General features: G+C 41.2%; 2 protein-coding genes and 1 long non-coding RNA gene across 6 annotated transcripts in view; 1 reads left to right on the top strand and 2 right to left on the bottom strand.

The window, feature by feature from the left end:
- Positions 1 to 4,078: 4,078 nt before the first annotated feature.
- LOC306832395 (transcription factor CP2-like protein 1) lies at positions 4,079 to 7,567 on the bottom strand. Its single transcript, XM_079357049.1, has 7 exons — positions 7,505 to 7,567; positions 7,285 to 7,378; positions 7,084 to 7,174; positions 6,535 to 6,617; positions 5,240 to 5,382; positions 4,929 to 4,980; positions 4,079 to 4,844 (listed from the first exon to the last, which is right to left on the bottom strand). The coding sequence occupies exons 1-7, from the start codon at positions 7,520 to 7,522 to the stop codon at positions 4,807 to 4,809; spliced, it is 519 nt and encodes a 172-aa protein (XP_079213175.1). The 5' UTR covers positions 7,523 to 7,567; the 3' UTR covers positions 4,079 to 4,806.
- A 372-nt stretch (positions 7,568 to 7,939) lies between these two features.
- LOC306832485 lies at positions 7,940 to 8,425 on the top strand. The gene is made up of 3 exons (XR_013780237.1): positions 7,940 to 8,267; positions 8,316 to 8,347; positions 8,412 to 8,425. It is a non-coding gene; the product is annotated as an uncharacterized lncRNA (long non-coding RNA).
- A 5,624-nt stretch (positions 8,426 to 14,049) lies between these two features.
- LOC306832382 (sterile alpha motif domain-containing protein 9-like) overlaps positions 14,050 to 22,057 on the bottom strand; it is an 86,839-nt gene continuing 78,831 nt past the window's right edge. For 3 of the 4 annotated variants that reach the window (XM_079357026.1, XM_079357027.1, XM_079357028.1), the window contains one exon: positions 17,206 to 21,954. In XM_079357026.1, the coding sequence (XP_079213152.1) occupies positions 17,443 to 21,954 (4,512 nt within the window). In that variant the 3' untranslated portion in view covers positions 17,206 to 17,442. Of the gene's footprint in view, positions 14,151 to 17,205; positions 21,955 to 22,057 lie in introns of those variants that run through there. The other variant, XR_013780220.1, reaches the window with a different exon arrangement.

Here is a 22,057-nt window from a genome sequence, read left to right as displayed (position 1 = left end):
GAGCAGACACGGGAGAGAGCTCTGGGGGACGGCCGAGAGGCCGAGCAGGCACGGGAGAGAGTTCAGGTGGGCGGCCCGGAGGCCGAGCAGGCACGGGAGAGAGTTCAGGTGAGCGGCCCGGAGGCCGAGCAGGCACGGGAGAGAGTTCAGATGGGCAGCCAGGTGGCCGACCAGACCTGGCAGACAGTTCAGGTATTGACTGGGCCGCCGAGGAAATGTCGTCGGACGTTGACCAGACCGCCGAGGGAAGCTCAGGCATCGGCCGGATGACAGAGGGAACATAGTCGGGCGTCAGGCGGACTGCCGAGGGAAGCTCAGGCGTCAGCCGGACCGCAGAGGAGACGTCGTCGGGTGTCGGCCGGACCGCAGAGGAGACGTCGTCAGTTGTCGGCTGGACCAGCGAGGAGACGTCGTCGGGTGTCGGCTGGACCAGCGAGGACTCGTCGTCGGGTGTCGGCCCGTATGCCGAGGGAACCTCAACATGATGACGACGGCGTTCAGCAGGCAGGGGAACAGGAAGTTGACAACGCTCTGCGGAAGCTGGTGGCAGACGGCGTTCAGCGGGCACGGGGACAGGAAGCTGACAACGCTCTGCGGAAGCTGGTGGCAGACGGCGTTCAGCAGGCACGGGGACAGGAAGCTGACAAGGCTCTGCGGAAGCTGGTGGCAGACGGCGTTCAGCAGGCACGGGGACAGGAAGCTGACAACGCTCTGCCGAAGCTGGTGGCAGACGGCGTTCAGCTGGAACGGGAACAGGAAGCAGACGGCGCTCTGCCGGAACGGGAACAGGAAGCAGACGGCGCTCCGCAGGCACGGGGACAGGAAACGGACAGCGCTCTGCTGGAACAGGGACTGGAAGCAGACAACGCTCTGCCGAAACTGGTGGCAGACGGCGTTCTGCAGGAACAGGAAGCAGGCAGCGCTTTGCCGGAGCGGGAACAGGAAGCAGACGGCGCTCCGCAGGCACGGGGACAGGAAACGGACAGCGCTCTGCTGGAACAGGGACCGGAAGCAGACAACGCTCTGCCGAAACTGGTGGCAGACGGCGTTCTGCAGGAACAGGAAGCAGACAGCGCTCTGCCAGAACAGGTACAGGTAGCAGACGGCGCTCAGCCGGAACGGGGACAGGAGGCAGACGGCGCTCTGCCGAAGCTGGTGGCAGACGGCGTTCAGCTGGAATGGGAACAGGAAGCAGACGGCGCTCTGCCGGAACGGGGACAGGAAGCAGATGGCGCTCTGCCGGAACGGGGACAGGAGGCAGACGGCGCTCTGCCGGAACAGGGACAGGAAGCAGACAGCACTCTGCCGGAACGGGTACAGGAAGCAGAGGCTCTGAGGCACCATGAGGCCGAAGCCTGGACTGAGGTTTAGGCTGCTGTGGGTCTGGGAAGCACAAGGGCAGAATCACTGGAATGCTGGGCAACCGGGAACCATGGCGTCCACTTCTCCTCTTCTGGCCCCCACGAGTGCCAGTAAAAATGGCCAGGCGGGTGCCATCAAATGGAGAACGCTCAGACTCAAAAGTGCTCCGTATCGAGAGCAACATGTTTTGAAAATAACGAATTTTTGAAAAACAGTCCATGGAATCTAAATCTTCCGCTGGGTCCATGATTGGTTGGTTCATTCTGTCACGGGTTAGCAGGTAGGAAACAGGGAGGAGGACCCAATTGCAGAAAATAATAATTTATTTTAACAAAAAGGCAAAAACAAAAACTTACTGAGAAAAAACAAAATCCAAAAAACCACGACGGAGAAAACACAGGGAGCAGGGAGAAGCAACACATTCCAAGAACACGAGACAATGACATGACAATACAATGAACCAACAAGAAACTGAGGCAGACACAGAAACTAAACAGACAAGGGGTAATCAGACACAGGTGAGACTAACGAGACAGGTGAGGAACATCAGGGTAATCACTAAGGCGGGAAACACAAGGAACCAAGAACACAAGACCAGAACACTGAGGACAAGTACAAAGTAAAACCCAACACTGACACCACCACCAAAACCAGATATACAAAATAAAACAGGAAACACTAAAGACTAGACTTAAAACACAAGACAGGAAATAAACTAACAGGCAACATAGAAGAACACAAGGATACAGGGAAACACACTAGGGACTAAAGTAAAACACACTAGGAACATAGATACACAGAACACAAGGGAAATAATGAAAACTAAAACAGGATTAAATACAGAACAAAACCAAACCATGACACCAGTCTCTCATCTGCAATGAGGTTGTTGCAGTTTGCAAGGAATAAGACCCGAAGGCACCATGAAACGAAGCATGGCGACTTCAGAGAAGTTTATCCATTCCAGAAAGAGGCACGGAAGTAGAAACTTAGCGCACTAACAGCTGGATTTGCGCACAGCAGCAGGGTCCCGGTTCAAAGACTCACAGTGCAGCAAAAAGTGACAAATGCGTTCCTTAAAGCAGCACAGGTTCTCACCCGGCACAACAAACCATTCACTGATGCAGAAGGTTTTAAAGAAGTAATGGTGGCTGTTTTGGAGGAGCTGGCTGATAGATCTATGGATGGCGGGCCAGGCATTATTGGCAGTGGCCACTAGTTACCAACCACTGGTATATAGTATGTTTAAAAGACTCAACTGAACTTGAAGGCCGGATAGACTCAAGTGAGGTTTTAACACAGAAATGACTATAAACAACTTTGAGGGAGAACTATTCACGAGGACGTTTCCTGAGAAACATATAAATACACATGAAATAAACATCTATGTAGGTGCAGTAGTTGTTTCCTTACAGATAATTTGAGGCTTAGATTTTAGAATAAGTCGTGTCTTCTTGTGATTGAATGGCTGAACACCACAGATTCCAGGAGCTGCTATGATGTCCATTAAACAACTGTAATAGACTTTATTTTCTTTTTTTCTTCACTGTTATGACTTTCTATCAGTTTCAATGGGCCTTATGCAAACCTTCAAGACCACAGTGGTTAAAGAAACAAGTGCTAACAGATCAGATCATGTCACAGAATAGAAGTCAGCTATCGAGGGTTAGTCGAGGATAAAAGTTGAAATAATTACCTGTATCCAGTTTATCCTGAAATGGAACTGAAACTATTCAACACAACAAGGTGTGGACATGAATGTTATTTCACGATGCCAACAAGCATAGCGTGACTTCCTTGTCCATGTCAAGAGTAGAAGTATTTGTACCCGAGGAACATAACACAAAAACAAGTTCTCCCATGTTTGACTTCTGTTTACCTTTAAATCACACATTTTCACAGTGCAGATGAATTCACCGATAGCAGGCATTCGATTGATCGCCTTTTGTTTTTTGAGACGCAGCCGTTTATGTGACATGCGTTTTCTTGAGAGACACGAGGGGAAGTCATGTTTGTACTGTTCACAAATACAACACTTTAATGTTTAAAGATCTCAACTGAACTTGAAGGAGAGAGGTTTTAGCACAAGAACTGAAACAGGAAGTCAACATGTTTCTGTGGTGGTGCTTACAGCTAATGGGCCAATAGAAATAAAGGGTTTCTGATTACTTTAATCTTATCTAATGAACATTGTTTCCTCTGAAATAAATAAAATAAAGGCCTCTTATTCTGAAGTTTTACTTTCCCTCATAACAGGCCTATTTATGTACTTGAATGCACTTTTACGAATATCAAGGAAAAGTGAAAAATGAGATAAACTCATCATAGAGACATGTCTCAGAAAAAGGACTGCATCATCACAGCTTCTCATAAAGTGCGACAGCCATGATGATCACTTTTCATCAAAACGTGACATCGTGTGACATTTTGAGTCACATACTTTTCTTTCATAAAACAATAAATGTAAGCAGGTATAAAGGAGTAAATCTCACATTTAGAGCATTTAAAAGCTGCTCAATAAAACTAACTAACTGATCAAGGCAGCACAAACTTAGCTGCTGCATGATAAAGAAAACATTTCCATCTGTGGATTGTGAAGGCCTTAAGATGAATGAAATGGCTGTTTCTGGTTTGGGAAAAAAGCATCCCACTCTGTGGTTAAAGGAAGTTTTCTGTATTATTGTCAGACATTTACAAGAAGTATCCGAGCCTGTACTTTGGAAAAACATCTTTTTTAATGGACATGATAAAACATGTTTACCCTCCGGGGTTACTTCTCAGGCGTTACGGACTGATTCCAAAATATTTTTTTTGTAATCCAACTTTTTATTTTAATTCGACATTCAACAAACAAAATGGACAGCATTGTTGTTGTACATCAGTACGCCCAAAGTCCCAACTGAGGACGTAGTTGGAACCAAAACAACAGTTCAATGACTAAAGAATACACAGTACAACATCTCTATTATTACCATCCACCAATGGTGCTACGCGTTCAAACAAAAAAGTGGCCCCATAACCTGTGGAAAGTCTCCCCTTCATTATTGAGTCTTGCTAAAACTTGTTCATCAGACACAATTTCTGACATAAGTTCCATCCATTGCTTAAATTGTGGGGGTGACGTACGTACTTTTCCATAACCTGTAGCAGTTTCATCCCCAACGTTTATCACAACAAGTCAATTCAGTTTGATCCTCTCACAGGCAGATCCTTGATGACTTAGGTATCGTCATATCCAACCCCCTTACCCAAGTGTTCCTTGACTTTGTCCCAAAATGGATTGACAAGTTTGCATTCCCAAATTCCATGCAAACATGATCTGATTCCAAAAATGTTTGAGAAAAAGGGCTGAAGCTACAAACTCTGATATTCTTCTTTGACTGACTGAAATGTATTCTGCACACTTCCACTGGTGAAACGTGGCACCTGCTGAGCGTCTGTTGGTCATTTCAATACAACGTGGTAGCCGTCTGTGCTTCCATCTGGGAACGAGAACAAAACGGTGAAAGATCAGTGAAACTCCCAAAGCTCGGCCACTCAGGAAATATAAGGTTGACAGTTTTTACCCCTTATAGTGCTGAGGATGAAGCTCGTTTCCTCCTTAAAGTTCTGAACCATCTGAGGAGAATGAATGGATGAATGTTGACATCTTATTTGCATTTCCAAATCATCATCATCGTCATCATTAAACCGAAGTTATCCGTCCAACCAGCCTTCCACAGGTTCTGTTTTAAGCTTGCTAATCAACGCTGGAAGGACAGGTGGAATTTGTTCCACCTGAGAGTCTGTCTCTTTTCTCTCCAAATGTTTTGTTTATTTCTAAATGTATTTTTGGGCCTTTTTTTTTTTTTTTTTTTGAGCCTTTGTGTCAAGTTACCTCGTCGGACACTAGCACGTGAATGCCGGAGGGGTTTTGTCTGTAGATGTGTGTGATTTGCTGTGGAGTGATGCTGTACAGCATGGCGATCTTTTCAGACAGGTCCAGCAGTGTGAGCTCCTCCAGGTACAGAGCGTGGTAGACTGCAGAGAGGAGAGAGAGAGAGGAAACTTAAGGACACAAGTCAATGGGACTCCACGTGTCACTTTAAATTTTATTGATATTCTCTTGTAAAGACAAATATTGTCACAGCTACAGTTAATTTGTCTCCAGAACATTTTTCAGAAACTCTCAAAGACACGATCACCCATTTGAAATATTAGAAATGTTAATAAAGTGTGTTCAAATAGACCGATACAAGTCGCTGCAATAAATGTGATCAGATCTTTTTGTGTTAAAAGTTCAGATTTAATTAAAGGCAGGGTTGGTCAGTTTTAAAAACTCTTATGAATTTGAAAGTAGCATTCCCCCCATGCTCCATCTGCACCCCTCCCCTCTGTTCAGGTTCACTCAGAGCACATCACAGTTTCTTTTTGATGCCTTACATTAACAATTACTGGACCTTACATTTATTTTCATGCACCCTTGTACCCATTGTGTTTTTGATTATTTTTTATAATTGACATTGTTTACAATGTTATTGGTAATTGCTTCTTATATTCTATTTGACTTTAAGTAATTACTATTCAGTCTAATTATGTATGTGAACTGTTTTTTTTTTTTTTGCACCAATACACCAAGACAAGTTCCTCGTATGTGTAAATGTACTTACCAATAAAAAACGATTCTGAATCTCATTCTGTGCTCCCTCTTAAGCCACGCCCCTCGCTTACATGCACTAGCGCCATTGGTCCATAAGGTGATTACATCATCTCATGACTCATTCAGTGGTAAGCACACACTGAACTTGATCACCATACGTGTAAACAAAAGGTTTATTTTAGTACTCACAACAGCAAAATGACAAACTCACTAAAACAAGTGGTAGAGAAGGAGCAGGGAGACAGGGAGGCTGTGATTGGTTGAACTGCTACAGGTGACAGATTTTCCTTTTTCAGAGAACATGAGTTTTTCATTTCTGACAGGACCTAAAGACAATTTCAACTAAAATCTTAAAAAGTGGATCAGGAGAAAATGATCAACCTCGCCTTTAAGAAACGTGATTTTAAAAGTGACGTGTGTTTGAACTTTAGTGATCTCAAGTATGAACATGATGACAATCAACCTTTCTTCTGTATCATGAGCTTTGCAGAGCTGCTGTATTTGACTGCTTCCAGGTGTTTGGCTTCACTCACCGTCTCCACCGCCTGGTTTGGTGGGAGTTTGATTTCTGGCCTGCTGCTGACACACGTAGATAGTCAGGCGGGGCTGCATACACCTGAGAGGTACGAGCAGAGTGCGAAGTACAAGACGAGTCAACGCCACACAAGATGGATTGTTTGTCTTGTTGTTCACAGAAACAGAACCCAAGCTACACTTGTCTTTTAAACGTTTGGTATAAACGGTGTTATTAATGTATGTTTCCATTCATTATATCACTGTTTGTCATATTATCTGTTAAGAACAACAACACACAGATGTGAACAGTTTGCATGGAGGCAATGACTTTTGCATTAGTCCGTCTCCCACTAACACTGACAGACTTGTTTTTCTCGAGGCCACGTTTACAAAAGAACGATCCACTGAAGATGTTTTCATAAAAGTGCACACATCCACACAAAAAAAAAACACTGATAAAGCTGTAATACACATGCCAGTCCAGTAGTTGGCAGTGTGAGTTTTTTAATAAAACAACAAGCCCAGCACTAAAGAGAATGAGCGGTGTGTTAAGAGTAATGCCTCACCTTCCTTTCATGGTGTTAAAAAGACGGATACCATCAGCAGGGCCACAGATCTGGATCAAATCTTCTTTGCTCATCCTCAACAGATCTGCACCTGCAACAACAACAGATCATTTCCTGCTTTTCGTCACTGAATCAGTGAGTCAGTTAGTACTGAATAAAAGTCCCATGGATTTTGATATATATTTTTTGGCCCTCAGTTACCTGAGAAGTTGGAGAAGAGCCGTGAGAAAGGCGAGAACCTGTGATGGTGAAGCCACTGCTGAGCGTCCTGCAGCGAGGTCGTGGGCAGAAGGTGCTACATGTCAAAAAGAAGAAGAGCCCTTGAAATGAGTATAGCAGCACAGCATCCACTGTCTCCAAATAATGGCCTAAAAGGAATAAGAGAGCAACATTAACACCGCACTGTTTTACTGTTACTTACATCTGAACAGCTGGGCATGAGCAGCTCCCCCTGCTGGTTTGGAGAACAGTTCCTTTAAAAACATGCAACATGAGGAGGAAAGAACAGGTGATTGGTTGAGTGTGTCATCTGTCCATTACATTTTAAAATACATTTTTGTCTTCAGCTGTGTTTACAGATCACGCACGCACTGGTGAGCACCCATAGAGGGAGCTGTTGCCTCTGTAATCTCACACCTGTGTACGGGGACTTTTGGCTTGTTTAAACCGAAGACCTTACTTGCCTTTTTTTTGCTCTTAATGACTAAAGTTACATTATTCTCCTCACAGCAAACAGAAACAAAACATGTCCCACTGCCCGGTTTGTCCTGTTATTGTGTTTTTGTAAGGAGTCTTTCTTCAATGGTGCACAAATCAGAGCCTCTCACTGACAGAAACATATGTCCCTTTTCATCCATATCATTTGAACGACTGTTTGGCAGCCATGACAGCCTGTGTTGCCACCTGCAAAGAAAACCTATTGGTTTTAATTCTAACATTTAGATCCTCATATAACCATGAATTTGGGCCCAACAATCAAACTAACAAAATTCACCTTTTAACCGAAGCATAGAAAGATAATTTACGTCGTACACTGCCAAGAATGAAACCAAGAAATCTCCTGAAACTAAGCCAGACAATAGACGAGTTACAAACTTCACCAGTGTTCAAAGGTCTGCAGGTCTGCAGGTCTACAGGTCTGCAGGTCTACAGGTCTACAGGTCTGCAGGTCTGCAGGTCTACAGGTCTACAGGTCTGCAGGTCTGCAGGTCTACAGGTCTACAGGTCTGCAGGACTACAGGTCTACAGGTCTACAGGTCTACAGGTCTGCAGGTCTACAGGTCTACAGGTCTGCAGGTCTGCAGGTCTACAGGTCTACAGGACTACAGGACTACAGGTCTACAGGTCTACAGGACAAAACAAAATGGTCGCTTGCAGAACACGTATGGTGACGCTGTGCTTGAATGCTGACTCACCCATCAGTGAAGCTGCAGGATGTCGGGGAGCTGTGGTAAACTGGTGATGGAGCGTTGCTGCTGCTGTGGTTGGTAAAGTTTAGAGCATCAGGCCAAGGAGAACACTTGGTAGAGGAGGCAGAGAAAGAACAAAGAAGCAAAGAAGAGTTTGATTACTAATTATCGATGCACAGTTAGACGGAGGTCTAAGGCTCATTTCCCCCCCCCCCCCCCCCATACTATTGACAGCAGAAATCAACATGTTTACATCCTGATACAAAAAGTGCTGATAAAGTCCATGTCCTTATCTGCACTCACTTTACAGTGTGTGTGTGTGTGTGTGTGTGTGTGTGAGTAATAACTCATCCTGTTGGATTTTATGAATGATATGAGCGATAGACCTTTGTATGCTACACTGATTACTTCAACAGTGTGTTACTACTTGTACTGCCTGAAAGCACTGCTGCTCGGTCTACATTTACAGGACAACATCTACAAACAGTAAAGAGGTAGAAGTTGGTCACCAGGGGGCGCCATCCCAGTGTTACCTGTGCAGTCTTTGAATGAAGACTTTTGGACACTTTGGAAAAAAAACAAAAAAAAGGATCACTTTTTTCCATCTCTGACTTTTGGAGGTTTTACACCTCAGAGAATCTGCTGAGTCACTTGATTTCCAAAGACTAACTAAAAGACACATCTGGGGTCTCAGTCATTGACAGAGCTCAGCACGCTTCTGAAGGAAGGACTCAAAACAGGCAAAGCAACACATTAACAGTCAGACCTCTAGCCCTGGTTTAAAGAGTTTTCTGACCTTTTCTTTTCCACAGTGTACAGTTTTAAGGGCAGCGCGCCGACAGAGGGTGAACACAGGCACAGGGAGATACATGTGAGACAACAGGACAGACAGTGACAGGACAGACAGTGCATAAGATTATCTGATTTGCCTCATTTTAAGGTACAAGAGTGGATGAACTATCGTGACATCATGTGGTCATTTTTGACGTATTTTCTGCTCTGCCTCTCAGTATTTTTCCATTCAGACTGCCTCCCTCTCTCTCTCTACCTGTCAGCCACACCCACCTCATCAAAACATTAAAGTGTCACTATCTGCTAGTTTCCTGTAGTGCTGTAACTGGGTCCATACACTGCCTGTTACAATCTGACCTTTAATGAACAAATGTTATTTATTTATTGTTTATATTTTCAGAAGCAGCACACCTGCACCTGAGTTAGCTTTAGCTCATTTGCACGTGTTTTCCCTGGACAGGTAAACAAAGGATGCATAGCAGGAAGTACATGATCTAAAATAACTGAATAAACTGAACTAGAAATCAGTCAGTTTGTGTAACATTACACTTCATAATATATCAGATTAAGTCCATAAATATAAACAAACATAAAATATTATAATGTTGATATAAAAAGGAGATCAGCATGACTGACTGACCGCCACATCCAACAAAAGTTGTAAATTATGTGTAACACCACCAAATACATATGTTACCATTTTAAAATTGGTATGTATGTGTTAGTTAAATGTTGATGCAGAAAATCTTGATTTGTAAACAATAAGCACACATATTTTAAATATTGCTGATAAAATGCAAAAACTTTAGTGGATAAAAATCAATTTAGGCAATTAAATAAAAACCTAATTAGACTCATTCATTGTAAAAAGATGCTTTAAACCATATTTGGAATGCTACAGTCAGTCCGAGGGGAGCTTGTGCTTTCTACAACGAGCCAATGGGCTTGGATCAGTAACAACTTTGTCTTGTGATGTCACTCCACACATTTTCAACGAGGGGGGACTAGGGACTGAGCGTTTCATGCAGCTAAAGCTACTGCTAGCAGGAGGAGGTAGGAGAAGCTGTGTTTCTGCAGACTTTTAATTTTTGCACACAGATGTGCTTAAACCTGCACAAGACACCTGAAAAACACTCAAGAGAATCTAAAACCAGAAAAGAATATGGGACCTTTAAAAGTAGTGGCTGCAGGGAATTGTGGGGCAGTACTTTGTCATCTGGTCCAGAGTTTCCTATGCTAAAGAAGGTTAAAAAGGAAGCATTGACCCACCTTTCCCTAACATTCAAAGAATTTGTACGGCTCATGGCCGCCACTTAAATGCTTCCGGGGTTAAGGATAAAAGGAAAGTGAAAGGAGAAAGGAGGGATAATCTGAATGCAAGCTTGGGTTTTTGTGTTTGAGGTCTGGCAGAAGGTGATGTGGCCAGTGAATCTATAGACATAATATACCTGGACGCCTCATAGACTGATGCTGCCTATTGGAGCTGACGTATCAGCGCAACCGCCATCTTGAATGGGTCTCCAATGCGCCCGCTCTGCATTCATTACTATTGAGGAAGGTCTATCCTCAATTACAATAATCATCAGAACTCCCAGAATTTCTAACTGATTTTCAAAGTAAAAAGTAACCCCACGCAACCTGTTATAAAAACTGCACTGGTTATTGCAACTGTAAACTGCATAAAATACCGGCATAGTGGCTCGCTCTCCATTGATTCCTATTGACTCTGGTGCTATCGTAGACTGAGGAGACCCATCCAATATGGTGGTGGTCTGGTCTGGACGTTTGATGCGTTCCAGCACGTTATGAGGCATATATAATATGGTATAATATGCCTATGGGTGAATCAACGTCATGTTCTGGTTGCAGGGAATCTGGGGAGTGTAGTGGTGTATTTGTGGAGAGGTAGACCTGCGTTGCTTTTTCGGTCTTCTCTTCTATTCGTTTGGTTAACTGTCCACTGTTTACATATTTTTCTTTGTTATGGCTGTAAATGAAATGTTTTACAATATTTTGTGGAAAAAAAACACAAGCTAGCTTTACATTTTAGCTTTGATTTGATATCTAACACATAATGCTTACAAAATACACTTTTAATTTAATTTAAAGAATCTTATACCAGGTACAGAATGTTTGGAAATGACGTGCAATAGAAATATCTCCTCAAGCAATATTTACCTTGATTTTTTCTTTAACCCTTTATTGGGCAAGTGACTATTTTTTTGTGATTTAGGTACACATTACATATGGCCGCCCTTCTGCACCTCAGTAAGGTCGAGAATCATGTGATCCTCTCTCAGCCAATCAGAAGAGATCACCCTACATACTGATCCTGCTATTGTGGCATTTGAACCAAATATGGTAACTTTGTCAATGTTTATTTTTTTAAATGAATCGATCGATCGATATATTTTGTGTAAAAATTAAAATGTACAATTGTTGTACAATAACTACAAACATGCAAGTTTATTTATTTTTTTAAACTTTATTTGTCACCCCTGATGCAGCAAGCAGGGGGAGCAATTCGGGGTTAAGTGTCTTGCCCAAGGACACACCGGACACGTCCCAACTGAGCCACAGCCGCCCCTGACAAGGCAATTCAAAGTGCTTCACTCGACATCAAAAACATCATGACAGAACAAATGGACATGAAAGTGCTTGCAGTCCAGGATCCAGCCACAGATTGACTTTGTGGCTGACAACTGTTGATCTTTTGCTGGATTGTTGGTGCTGTGGATTCTCCTCAGCTCTCAATCCTCTTTTGCAAAAAGTTATCCAAGTGCAGAAACTCTGGCTGTCCTGGAAACCGGACCCTGTGATATAAAGTGTACCATATATAATTGTAGTCAGTCACTCAGGCTTGATGCTTTTACTGTATGTTTGAACAGATTAAATTGGTATTCAATAACTTACGTCTTTCTCCTCCTCATCTTTCTCATCTTCTTTCTCATTGTCAGCCTGCTCCTCATCGTCATGTGACAGCTGAGAGATTATTTAAGTCACTTATTAAAGTTATGACAATATCACATTGAAAATGTACAATTATTTATAATCATCAAGCATGGCAGTTATTTTCAAAGAATTTAGAGTTTGATATCAGAGTGACCAGGCAGACCTGCAACATAAATCTACTCATTGCTATGATTGTAGATATTTTTCACCAGTGGATGATTAAGATGTCTTATCTTATCTTGTTTTCTTACCCAGGATATGTGATGTGATGGAAGATCCACACACTGGAGTCCCTTTGTCCTTTGTTACCGATGTGGAGAGGGTTTGGATGGTGTGGACCTTTTGTGATGCTAGATTCATGTTGGGGCTAAATGTAATAATAATATAATAATAATGCTTATTATCATCATTATTATTATGATTATTATTATATAGCCATTATTATTATTATTATTATTATTAAAAAAAAAAAAAAAATTAATTAAATTGAATAGGTAGAAAAACAAGAGTACCTGTATGCGCTAAATAATCATTATTTAAGAGATATATCACCTGCATGCTTATATTTGATCACTGGTGTGGACCTTATGTGATGCTAGATTCATGTTGGGGCTACATGTAGGACTCAATAATAAGATTCTGAGGTGTTGGACTAAATAAAGCTGTTCCGCTCGTTTTCGTAGTTGAGATAGTTTGGGCACCCTACTGATGAACTCTCTCATAGATTTGTCTGTATTGGTTTTCCGGAGGATATTACTACTGCTACCTCCGTCTCGGATATAGAGCTGTTTTGATTTAGTTTCAGCAGTGACTGTTTCAGTACCGTCTTTCTTGGCATTTTTATTGTCCATGTGTTCCTTTGTCTGTTTCAACTCTTCCAATGTAGTAAAGAAAACGTTGTCTTCACAGATCTTAGAGTCAAGAACAATGTCCACTTCTTTAACACATTTGTCTGATGAGAAGTTTAATTTAAACACCTTAATCCTTACTGATGGTAAAAGGAATTGGATATCAGCTGCAAAAACTTTAAACTCGTGGCACGGTTCAATGAAATCTAAAGCACCAGATTCACTAGTTTTTAAGCGTGTCATATCCATATCCTGAATAAATAGGATTTTGAGGAGTTGGACCAAAGTAATCAATTGTTGGATGAAATACTGCTCTTCTGCTTGTTTTCGTCGTTGAGATAGTTGGGGCAGACCGTCTTTGAACTTGTTGTACTCGCTCGTATGTAAGATATCTTTAATGCTATCTCCATCTCGGATGAAGAGCTGTTTTGAATTTGTTTTAGTATTGACTGTTTTTACTTCTTTCTTGGAATTATTTTCATTTATTATTTTAAAGAAGTTTTAAAGAATTTATTTTCACAGATCGTAGAGTAAGGAACAATGTCCACTTCTATAACACATTTGTCTGATGATGTCCAATTGTTATTGAGAACTCCAACAAATCGAGGTGGTTTGATGCAAGTATTAGCAATCCATCTGTATTTATCCTCAAAATAACGATCAATGGCCTTTTTAAGTTCGTCATCAAATTTCTCTTTATCCTTTACAATAACTTCCAACACATGTTTAACATTGTTCTCCTTGTCTTTACTGTCCCCTATTACAACATGTGAATGAATTAAATTATTTCTATCTCGTGTCTTGTTAATATCTTTATACTTGTGCCAGGGTTTAATGAAATCTGAGGCATTAGATTCTTGGACATCCAGAATGCTGCCCTCCCAGTATGTATGTTGACAAAATGGGTAAGGTTTGCAGGAACCTCCAGAGTAACTTTTTGAATTTATATAATCTTTCTGTAATTTCTTATCTCTGGCATGCATATTACATTTTGCTAGTTCAAAAGTCTCAACACTCATTTTAAAGTATTTTAATTTGTATTTATATTTTATTTTGAGCAAAACCTCTTGCAACAGAATTTCTGCAACACTGGGATCCACACCATCCACCCATTCTTTAACATGTTGTTTACTCAAATCCTTGATGTCAGGAGGCAGATCCCCCTGAAATTAAAACGTGCTGTAACTTAATCCAATTATATCAAATTCCTCAACACATATGACAACATTTGTGTTAGGACAAACACACTTTAAAAAAAAATTGAACAGAATTTTGTTTTTACCTGAGGTTCATCTTGATCCCCCATGATGGTGTCACTTTCTTCTTCACAATCAGAGAAAACTAATGCCACAAAATAAATGAAAAAAATAATAATAAAGGAACTAAGTACTGTTTGCACATAAAACATAAAAATGACTACAGTTAAGTTTCACTTTAATACTTATTAAACATCCATGATATCTACCACACCTGTCATAAATCATGACCACTAAGAGAAAGCTCAAGTATGAGCAAAGTCAGGTTTAACAAATGTCCAAACATATTTGGGTCAACATTTTGATTCTTTGCTTTCACTCTGTTTTATGTTTTTTACAATCTACAGAGCATTATTCGAACCGTCAGCTTTAAATGTACACATGATGTTATTGATGTGTAACGAGGGTTTAAACATTTGAGCGACTCGGTTTTGGACTGGAAAATGTTAATCAACTGTCAGCAAACTGCCGGACCTGGAAGTGTTGACCTAAAAACATTTTAACACAAATGTAGTGTGTGATGTGTTTAAAGCATGCCTGACAGAAGCAACAGATCTATTCTACTAAGTGTTCTTGTTTTAATGCACTAATATTTGGTGAGAAGACGAGGATACAGGAAAGTCTTTTGTAAGGTTGAATAGTTGACAATTTAAATTCCTGTACTTTACATGATTTAAGAAAGACTGATACTAATGGAGAGGAGCTTTGATAGACAATGATCCTTGATCTATTTTTGGTATGTTGGTTTACTTTCTGTCACGTCTATTTTCTAACCTTAATGACCTGCAGCCATTGTGGAGTGATTTGAAAGTCTGTTGGTATTAACATTGAATTTGTGACTGAGCTGGCCCGCTCGTCTAGTGAGCACCAACATGGAAAAGGAGGAGTCACAAGTTCACAACAAATGAATCTTCTGCTGTCATACTATCAACTAATGAAACACTGCCTGATGTACCCCAACTGTATCTGGCCTATTGGTGATGCTATGACAACAACTGAATACTGGCACATATATGTGTTCTGGCTACCAAACAAATCAAACTAAGATCAAGATTGAACAGAGATTATTAGAGAAGCAACAACTTGTTTTTTTAGAAAATCACCAGACTTGGGCGTCGCCTCAGCCAAAAGTTTCCTCCCTCACACTGGTTCACACACAAGATCTCCAAGGTATCCAAGCTACGCTCTACTTTCTTGTCAAGAGGCACTTTGCTTTCCCCACCACAGGGTAGGAAGCGACGCAATCTACGATTTTTTGACCAAAGACTAAGTACGGTGCCATTGACCTCAGGAAAACTGAGTTCATAAATGCATCTATCAGAGATGTTAATCCCGCACCGTACCTCAATAAGGTCTTTCCAGGATTTGCTCTGTTCCTTTGATTCAATATTCAACTCATTTTAAGGAAATGCTCTCACAATGTCTGCTGTGTCAGTTAATCACAAATTCAGATTGAACATGAGGAAATATTACATTCAACAGTAGGTAGAGGGGTAGAGTTTTCCTTATAATGAAGTTAGAAATAAAACAGGCTGGACTACGTGGTCATTCTCTTGTGTATTTAGAAGGCTCATTATATTTGATTTTTTGTTATTGGCAATATCTGAAAAGGAAATACACTCACACTTGCTTTGCTGTGGATCAGTTGGTAGAGCCGGTCATTTCTCGACCAGACGGTCGGAGTTTGATCATCAGCTCAGTGTTTTAAATCATGGACCTTTTCTAGACTTTATATTTCTAAAGTACTAAAAAGAAGTAACTAAGAAATGGTCTCGATGTAGTGCCCCCTTCGTGCATTGTCCCCTCTTCAAGCCGTGGCCTCATCATTAATATCATGTAATGACTATAATTTGGTCATGTGCCAAATATTTATTAACGAAACTGTTGCAAACACGAGCGCTGTTGATCCAGAAGGTGACCTCAGCTCATCTCTTCATTGTGTAGAAACGACGTCGTCTCATTAAACAAAAAGCTATCTATCATATATCAACATAACCCAAGAAAGCATTGTACCGCCCTCTGGTGTGTGACTCAGGTAATTACACCCAGAGCTATGACACTAATCAGACATGAGAGCTAAACCTATGTCAAATATTTACGTACTGAATGTGAATCTTTATGCTCTGTGTAATGATCACAACAGTAACTTTGGCATGTCATAATAAAAACGCTGTGTGTCCTGTTTTACAATTATGTGACTGAACTTGATGAACCAATCGTTGAATATCAACCTGTTTATTTAAAAAACAAGTGCAGAGTTCAGAGAGAAAGTTCAGGAAGTTAATTCATATATGTTCTGTAACATCATCACACAGGCAGACTTATGACCAGCATGGACACAAAGAGTCCAATCATCAATGATACAGGATGCATTAACACAAATCAAACACAACAGGAGAAGTACAACATTGTTACAAGATATCTCAGTGCAAACAGTAAATATCTAATAAAAAACAGGAGTAAAGATACTACACACAACACTTCACACCCTTACATAGATCTTAAAGTAAACATTTGAACAGTGAAGTTACATTAGGCAGCTTTTTCATTAAATGCTCTTTAACAAAGCCTTGTTAAAAGGCCTCACATGATAAAAGTTACATTGGTATAAAACAATCTGTCTGCTATGAATAATCAACAATACCGTACTCAGAATCAAAGACTGAAAAATATAAAATGAAAAGAAAAAGATCATTCAAATGTTATAAAAGGCTTCAAGTTAATGAATAGTGAATGAATATTGGTACACACAGGATCAACGATACATAGGTAACGTGCTACAAACGTTTGCATATCTCTCTCTTTGTTTTCCAAAAGTAAATGTACAATACAAACAATTACTTGCAAATTTTGAGAAAAACGATTTCATCTCTCGGAACGAACGGGTTATTATGCTTCATGTCGTAATGTGAAGAGACAACAGAGAAAACTAATATTTCAGTTTTAAAAAATGGGTTCATATTTACAAAGTCTTGTAGACGTTTCAATGCTAACAAAAGATGGAGTCTATGGAATTCTTTTCCAAAAATCAAATACAAGGGTCTGTAAAACACAAGGATACACAATGATCAAAGAGAAAAACACACGGTTGCTTTTGTGCTTTTAGTTTATGTCGAGTGCTAAAGGTCCGTTCATCGAGAAACCAACAAAGAATGAAACTCTTGATCCCTGGGCATGCCTTTTAAGTTCACTTCTAAACACTGGTGAGACTTCTACCTTCAGATCGGAGACACAAGTGTCTGCCAGTATCAAGTTTCCCTTCACCCTACCAGTGACCCTGCGAAGGAGATCCTTCACCTTCTTCTCTTTCCAGATGTGACCATTTTCCCAAACAGAAGCAAACTGATCCTGCTCGACCTTGATGCACCGTTGGATTTCTCCTAAGTGTACGAGTTGTTGATAACCCTGCTTCCTCCCCAGGAAAAAGTGAAGGACCGGCCTTTTTCCATTCATCACTTCCTTCATCTCTGAGTAATAAGCGTTTTTCATCAGTGAGATGTACTTCCCAAGACCTGCACATTCTTTCAAACGCAGGTTCTGATGTGGCCACAACAGCAAAACTGTGATGAAGCACAGAGGCAAAGTATCACTCAATGGGATTTGATCACTCAGAATTTGGCGAAGGTAATCAACTAGTGTGTTGTATGGCTGAATGTGTCGTGACCCCAGACAACTCAACACAACATTGATGTAGATAAAGTTGATTTTCTCCTTGACAGTAGGATTGAGTTTACAAACAAAACTATAGAGATGGCCAATATTCTCAACTGCTGCACGAGAGCTTTCGTTTGAGAGACAACGCAGTATCCCAGAGAAGTTGTCAGCTTTTTCGATCTCCAGGGACTGTCGTGCCCGATGGAGTTCCAGCCCGATTGGTGTTACCTTCCAAAGCGCTGCAGACTCAGTCTTGCAGAAAAGCTTTGCATATTTTTCAAAACACTTGAAAAGATCAGCTTGTGTTCGCTGTTCTCGACTGTCTTTCATTCCAAACCTGGTGCCAAAGTGAACAGATACATTCTCAAAGAGGTCAAAGTTTGCCTTCATCCTGTACTTCAGGTTGTACAGTACATCCTCAAACTCTCTGAGTACAGAGTAGTAGCGCCTGTGTCTGTCCTGCTTTGGATCATTTTTCTCTAAACCCTGAAGTTTAAGTTGTCCAGAGAGAACCTGACTCAATATGTCATGGCGGACATTGCGGAAAGAAAATATTGGGTTATTTTCTAGAATCTCAATGACAAGACATCCAACCTGAATCTCTCCCAGGCATCCTGAAACATTAAAGGGTTTCGATCGCTGAAAGGATTCTTTTTTTGCAAGGTTCTGTGTTTCTTTGAATGCCTCTATTGCTGACTGAGCCATTTTAAGAAAACTTTTCAAGTTTTCAGGGCTCAAATGTGCTTCCTTGTTGTTTGACATGGCATTCATCATTTCATGCTTGATAACTTGTGCTGCTGTGTCTGCTATATACGAGCTGTTTTTGAATAGATCTCTTGCTCTTAGTGCCCAAACTCTGGCCTCTAAGAAATTCTTCTTTTTGAGGTAGTAGTACCTGGCCAGTAACTGAGAGACAACAGCATCTTTGGGAAATATTTTGGATGCATTTCGTAGCAACATCTCTTCCTGTCCTGGAGTTTCATTTGCAATTTCTTGAATGAGTGGAGAGAATTGAGAGTCCTCCTCCACAGAATGATATCTCTTCACCAAAATGTGGCGAACATCTTGCAAGAGTTTGTCTCTGCCTTGTGTGCTTTCATAAAGCTTTTGTGTGGTCAGCAGAAAGTCAGTAATTTCAGCCTTGCTCACATTGTGTGTTTCTGTAATTTCCTTCAGACAGTGCACTGCAATACTTGGATGGAGGATTTTTACAGCTTCAAACACCAACTTGTCCTGAACGAGGGACCGTGCAATTAAAGGAGAGAATTTCTCAAATCCTTCTTCGACTTTGACAGAACCACAAATTGGTTTTGGTTCAAGATGAAGAAATTCTTCACAGAGAGAGATGGAGAGAGAGGAACCCTTGCAGTAAACATTAAGAAGGACTAGAACAGCCAAGAGTTGTGCATGTTTCTGATTCATACTGAAGCTCTTCAGGGTGTTGCGGGCCACGCCTTCAACATACTCAGAATTAAAGTTCTCCTTCATGATCATGAATCCATAGAACGTTTCAAAATTCCTGTGTGTTTTCTCTATTTCTGCAAGTTTGTTCTCAAACAGTCTCTGTTCCTTATCAGAGAGCTTATTTCCAATGAATACCGAGTCTGCAGTTTGTGGAATGGGTTCAGGGGACTCTGACCTCATACAGTTAAGGACAACTACCTGTGCAGTCTTAGACCGGATACCTTTCTCTGCACATTCTTTTTCAATGAGCTGCCGCAAGTCAAATACTCTGTCCTTGTCATCAAAGTCATCTATCATCAGCAGAACAGGGAGTCGTGGCTGTTGCTCCTCATTGTCAATCATTAAAAGTTTGACTACTTGTTCTGCGACTTTAGCAAAATCAGCCTCTGGGTTTTTGAGGACAGCACAACGGAATTGGTCTCGAAGAGCCCATAAAATGTGCATGGCCAAAGTTGTCCCACCACATCCGGCTACATGCATGAGGTGGAACAACACGCAGGCTTTTGTCAGGGAGCACAAATCTGGTATGACTGTTTTCACAATGTAGTCAAACATGTCCCGTTTGATAAACGGTGTTGATCCGGGCTCTTCTGAGAAAAAGAAGTTCCACCATGACACTTTTCCCCCTCTGTAAAAGTTCTCCTCTTTTTGGAGTTTGTCCTCGTTTCCTCCCTCACACTGGTTCACACACAAGATCTCCAAGGTATCTAAGCTACGCTCTACTTTCTTGTCAAGAGGCACTTTGCTTTCCCCACCACAGGGTAGGAAGCGACGCAATCTACGATTTTTTGACCAAAGACTAAGTACGGTGCCATTGACCTCAGGAAAACTGAGTTCATAAATGCATCTCTCAGAGATGTTAATCCCGCACCGTACCTCAATAAGGTCTTTCCAGGAGGAAAATGCATTTTCATTTTCACATAAACAAAGGATTTGCTCTGTTCCTTTGAGCTCCTGGTAGAATGACATAAAAGCCTCAACAAGGGGATCCATCTTCTCACTCACTGTTGACAAAAGTAAGAAAATGACGAGGAATCTTTGGTTTGGCAGAACATCTTTCCGGCACAAGAAAGAAACCACATCTCTAACAGATGCTCCCTTTTCCTTAAGCCACTGATCTATGTCTGAGGGTCTCTCATTCTCAATACCTCCATTGCAGAACACCCAGCTGGTGTCTCGAGTTAATTTTAACTTGCTAGCAATGTCCCCAACTCCTTCTGTGATTTTATACTTTACTGGCAAATGTACATTGACAGAACTCTGCTGTTCAAAGTACTGCTGTAGTCCCTGCGTGTCCGATTCTGGATCAAAGTCTAAAACAGCTGTGGGGTTGAGTTCAACAAGAAATTCCAATGAATCTAACTGGATTGGGTGTGATTTGTTAGTCACGATCACATAGCACTGAAAGTGTGACTTATCTAAAGACAGTGATCCACCAGTTATCATGTTACTTAATCGAGAGCCTTGAGTACTTCTTTTTATCACCTCAAGGTGCTTCTCTTCTGCTTGTTTTCGTTGTTGAGATAGTTGGGGCACCCGAGCGATGAACTGTTCATACTCTTTCATAAATTTGGCAGTTTGGGTTTTTGGAAGGATATTTTTAGTGCTACCTGCGTCTCGGATATAGAGCTGTTTTGATTTTGCTTCAGCAGTGACTGTTTCAGTACCTTCTTTCTTGGCATTATTTTTGTCCATGTCTTCTTGTGTTTGTCTCAACTCTTTTAATGTGGTTTGGAAGAAGTTGTCTTCACAGATCTTAGAGTCAGGAACAATGTCCACTTCTATAACACATTTGTCTGATGATGTCCAGTTGTTATTGAGAACTCCAACAAATCGAGGTGGTTTGATGCAAGTATGAGCAATCTGTTTGTGTTTATACAAAAAACAACGATCAATGGCCTTTCTAAGTTCCTCGTCATAAGCCTCTTTACCCTTTACAACAACTCCCAACACCTGGCCATGTTTGAACTTTTTCTGTCTGTCTTTATTGTCTCCTATTCCAAAATGGATGGTGCCATTGGTGCGGCTATTCATGCAGGCAGCTGCAAAGCGAATAACCTCATAAGTGAACTTGCTCTTTTCACTTTCATCTGTTGTGTTGTAGAAACCTTTAAACTCGTGGCACGGTTCAATGAAGTCTAAAGCACCAGATTCTGTGACATCAAGAATGCTGTCCTGCCTGTATCTATGGGCATGATGGTAACTGTGAAATGGGTAAGGTTTGCAAGGACCTCCAGGGAAATTTGTAGAAGTTGTTGCTTCCTCTTTCTGTAATTTCACCACCTCATCTCTGGCATCAATGATAAGCGTTGCCGGTCCAAAAGTCACACCAACTGATTTTAAGCGTGTCGTATCCATACGCATTAGACTAGGTCCATTAATGTCCTCTTGAAACAGTATTTCTGCAACACTGTCATCCACACCATCCACCTTGAGAACCCATTCTTTAACATGCTGTTTACTCCAATCCTTGATGTCAGGAGGCAGATCTTCCCCCTGAAATTGAAGAAGTGCTGTTACTTCCCTCAAAGTCAAGTCCTCAACACTATATCATGAATTCAGAAATATAGAAGAATAATAGTAAGCTGATGTTATTAAA

The sequence above is a fragment of the Symphodus melops genome (assembly GCF_947650265.1).
Source record: "Symphodus melops genome assembly, chromosome: 12".
In the NCBI taxonomy this organism is placed as follows: Eukaryota; Metazoa; Chordata; class Actinopteri; order Labriformes; family Labridae; genus Symphodus; species Symphodus melops.
This window is presented reverse-complemented; position numbering and strand designations above follow the sequence as displayed.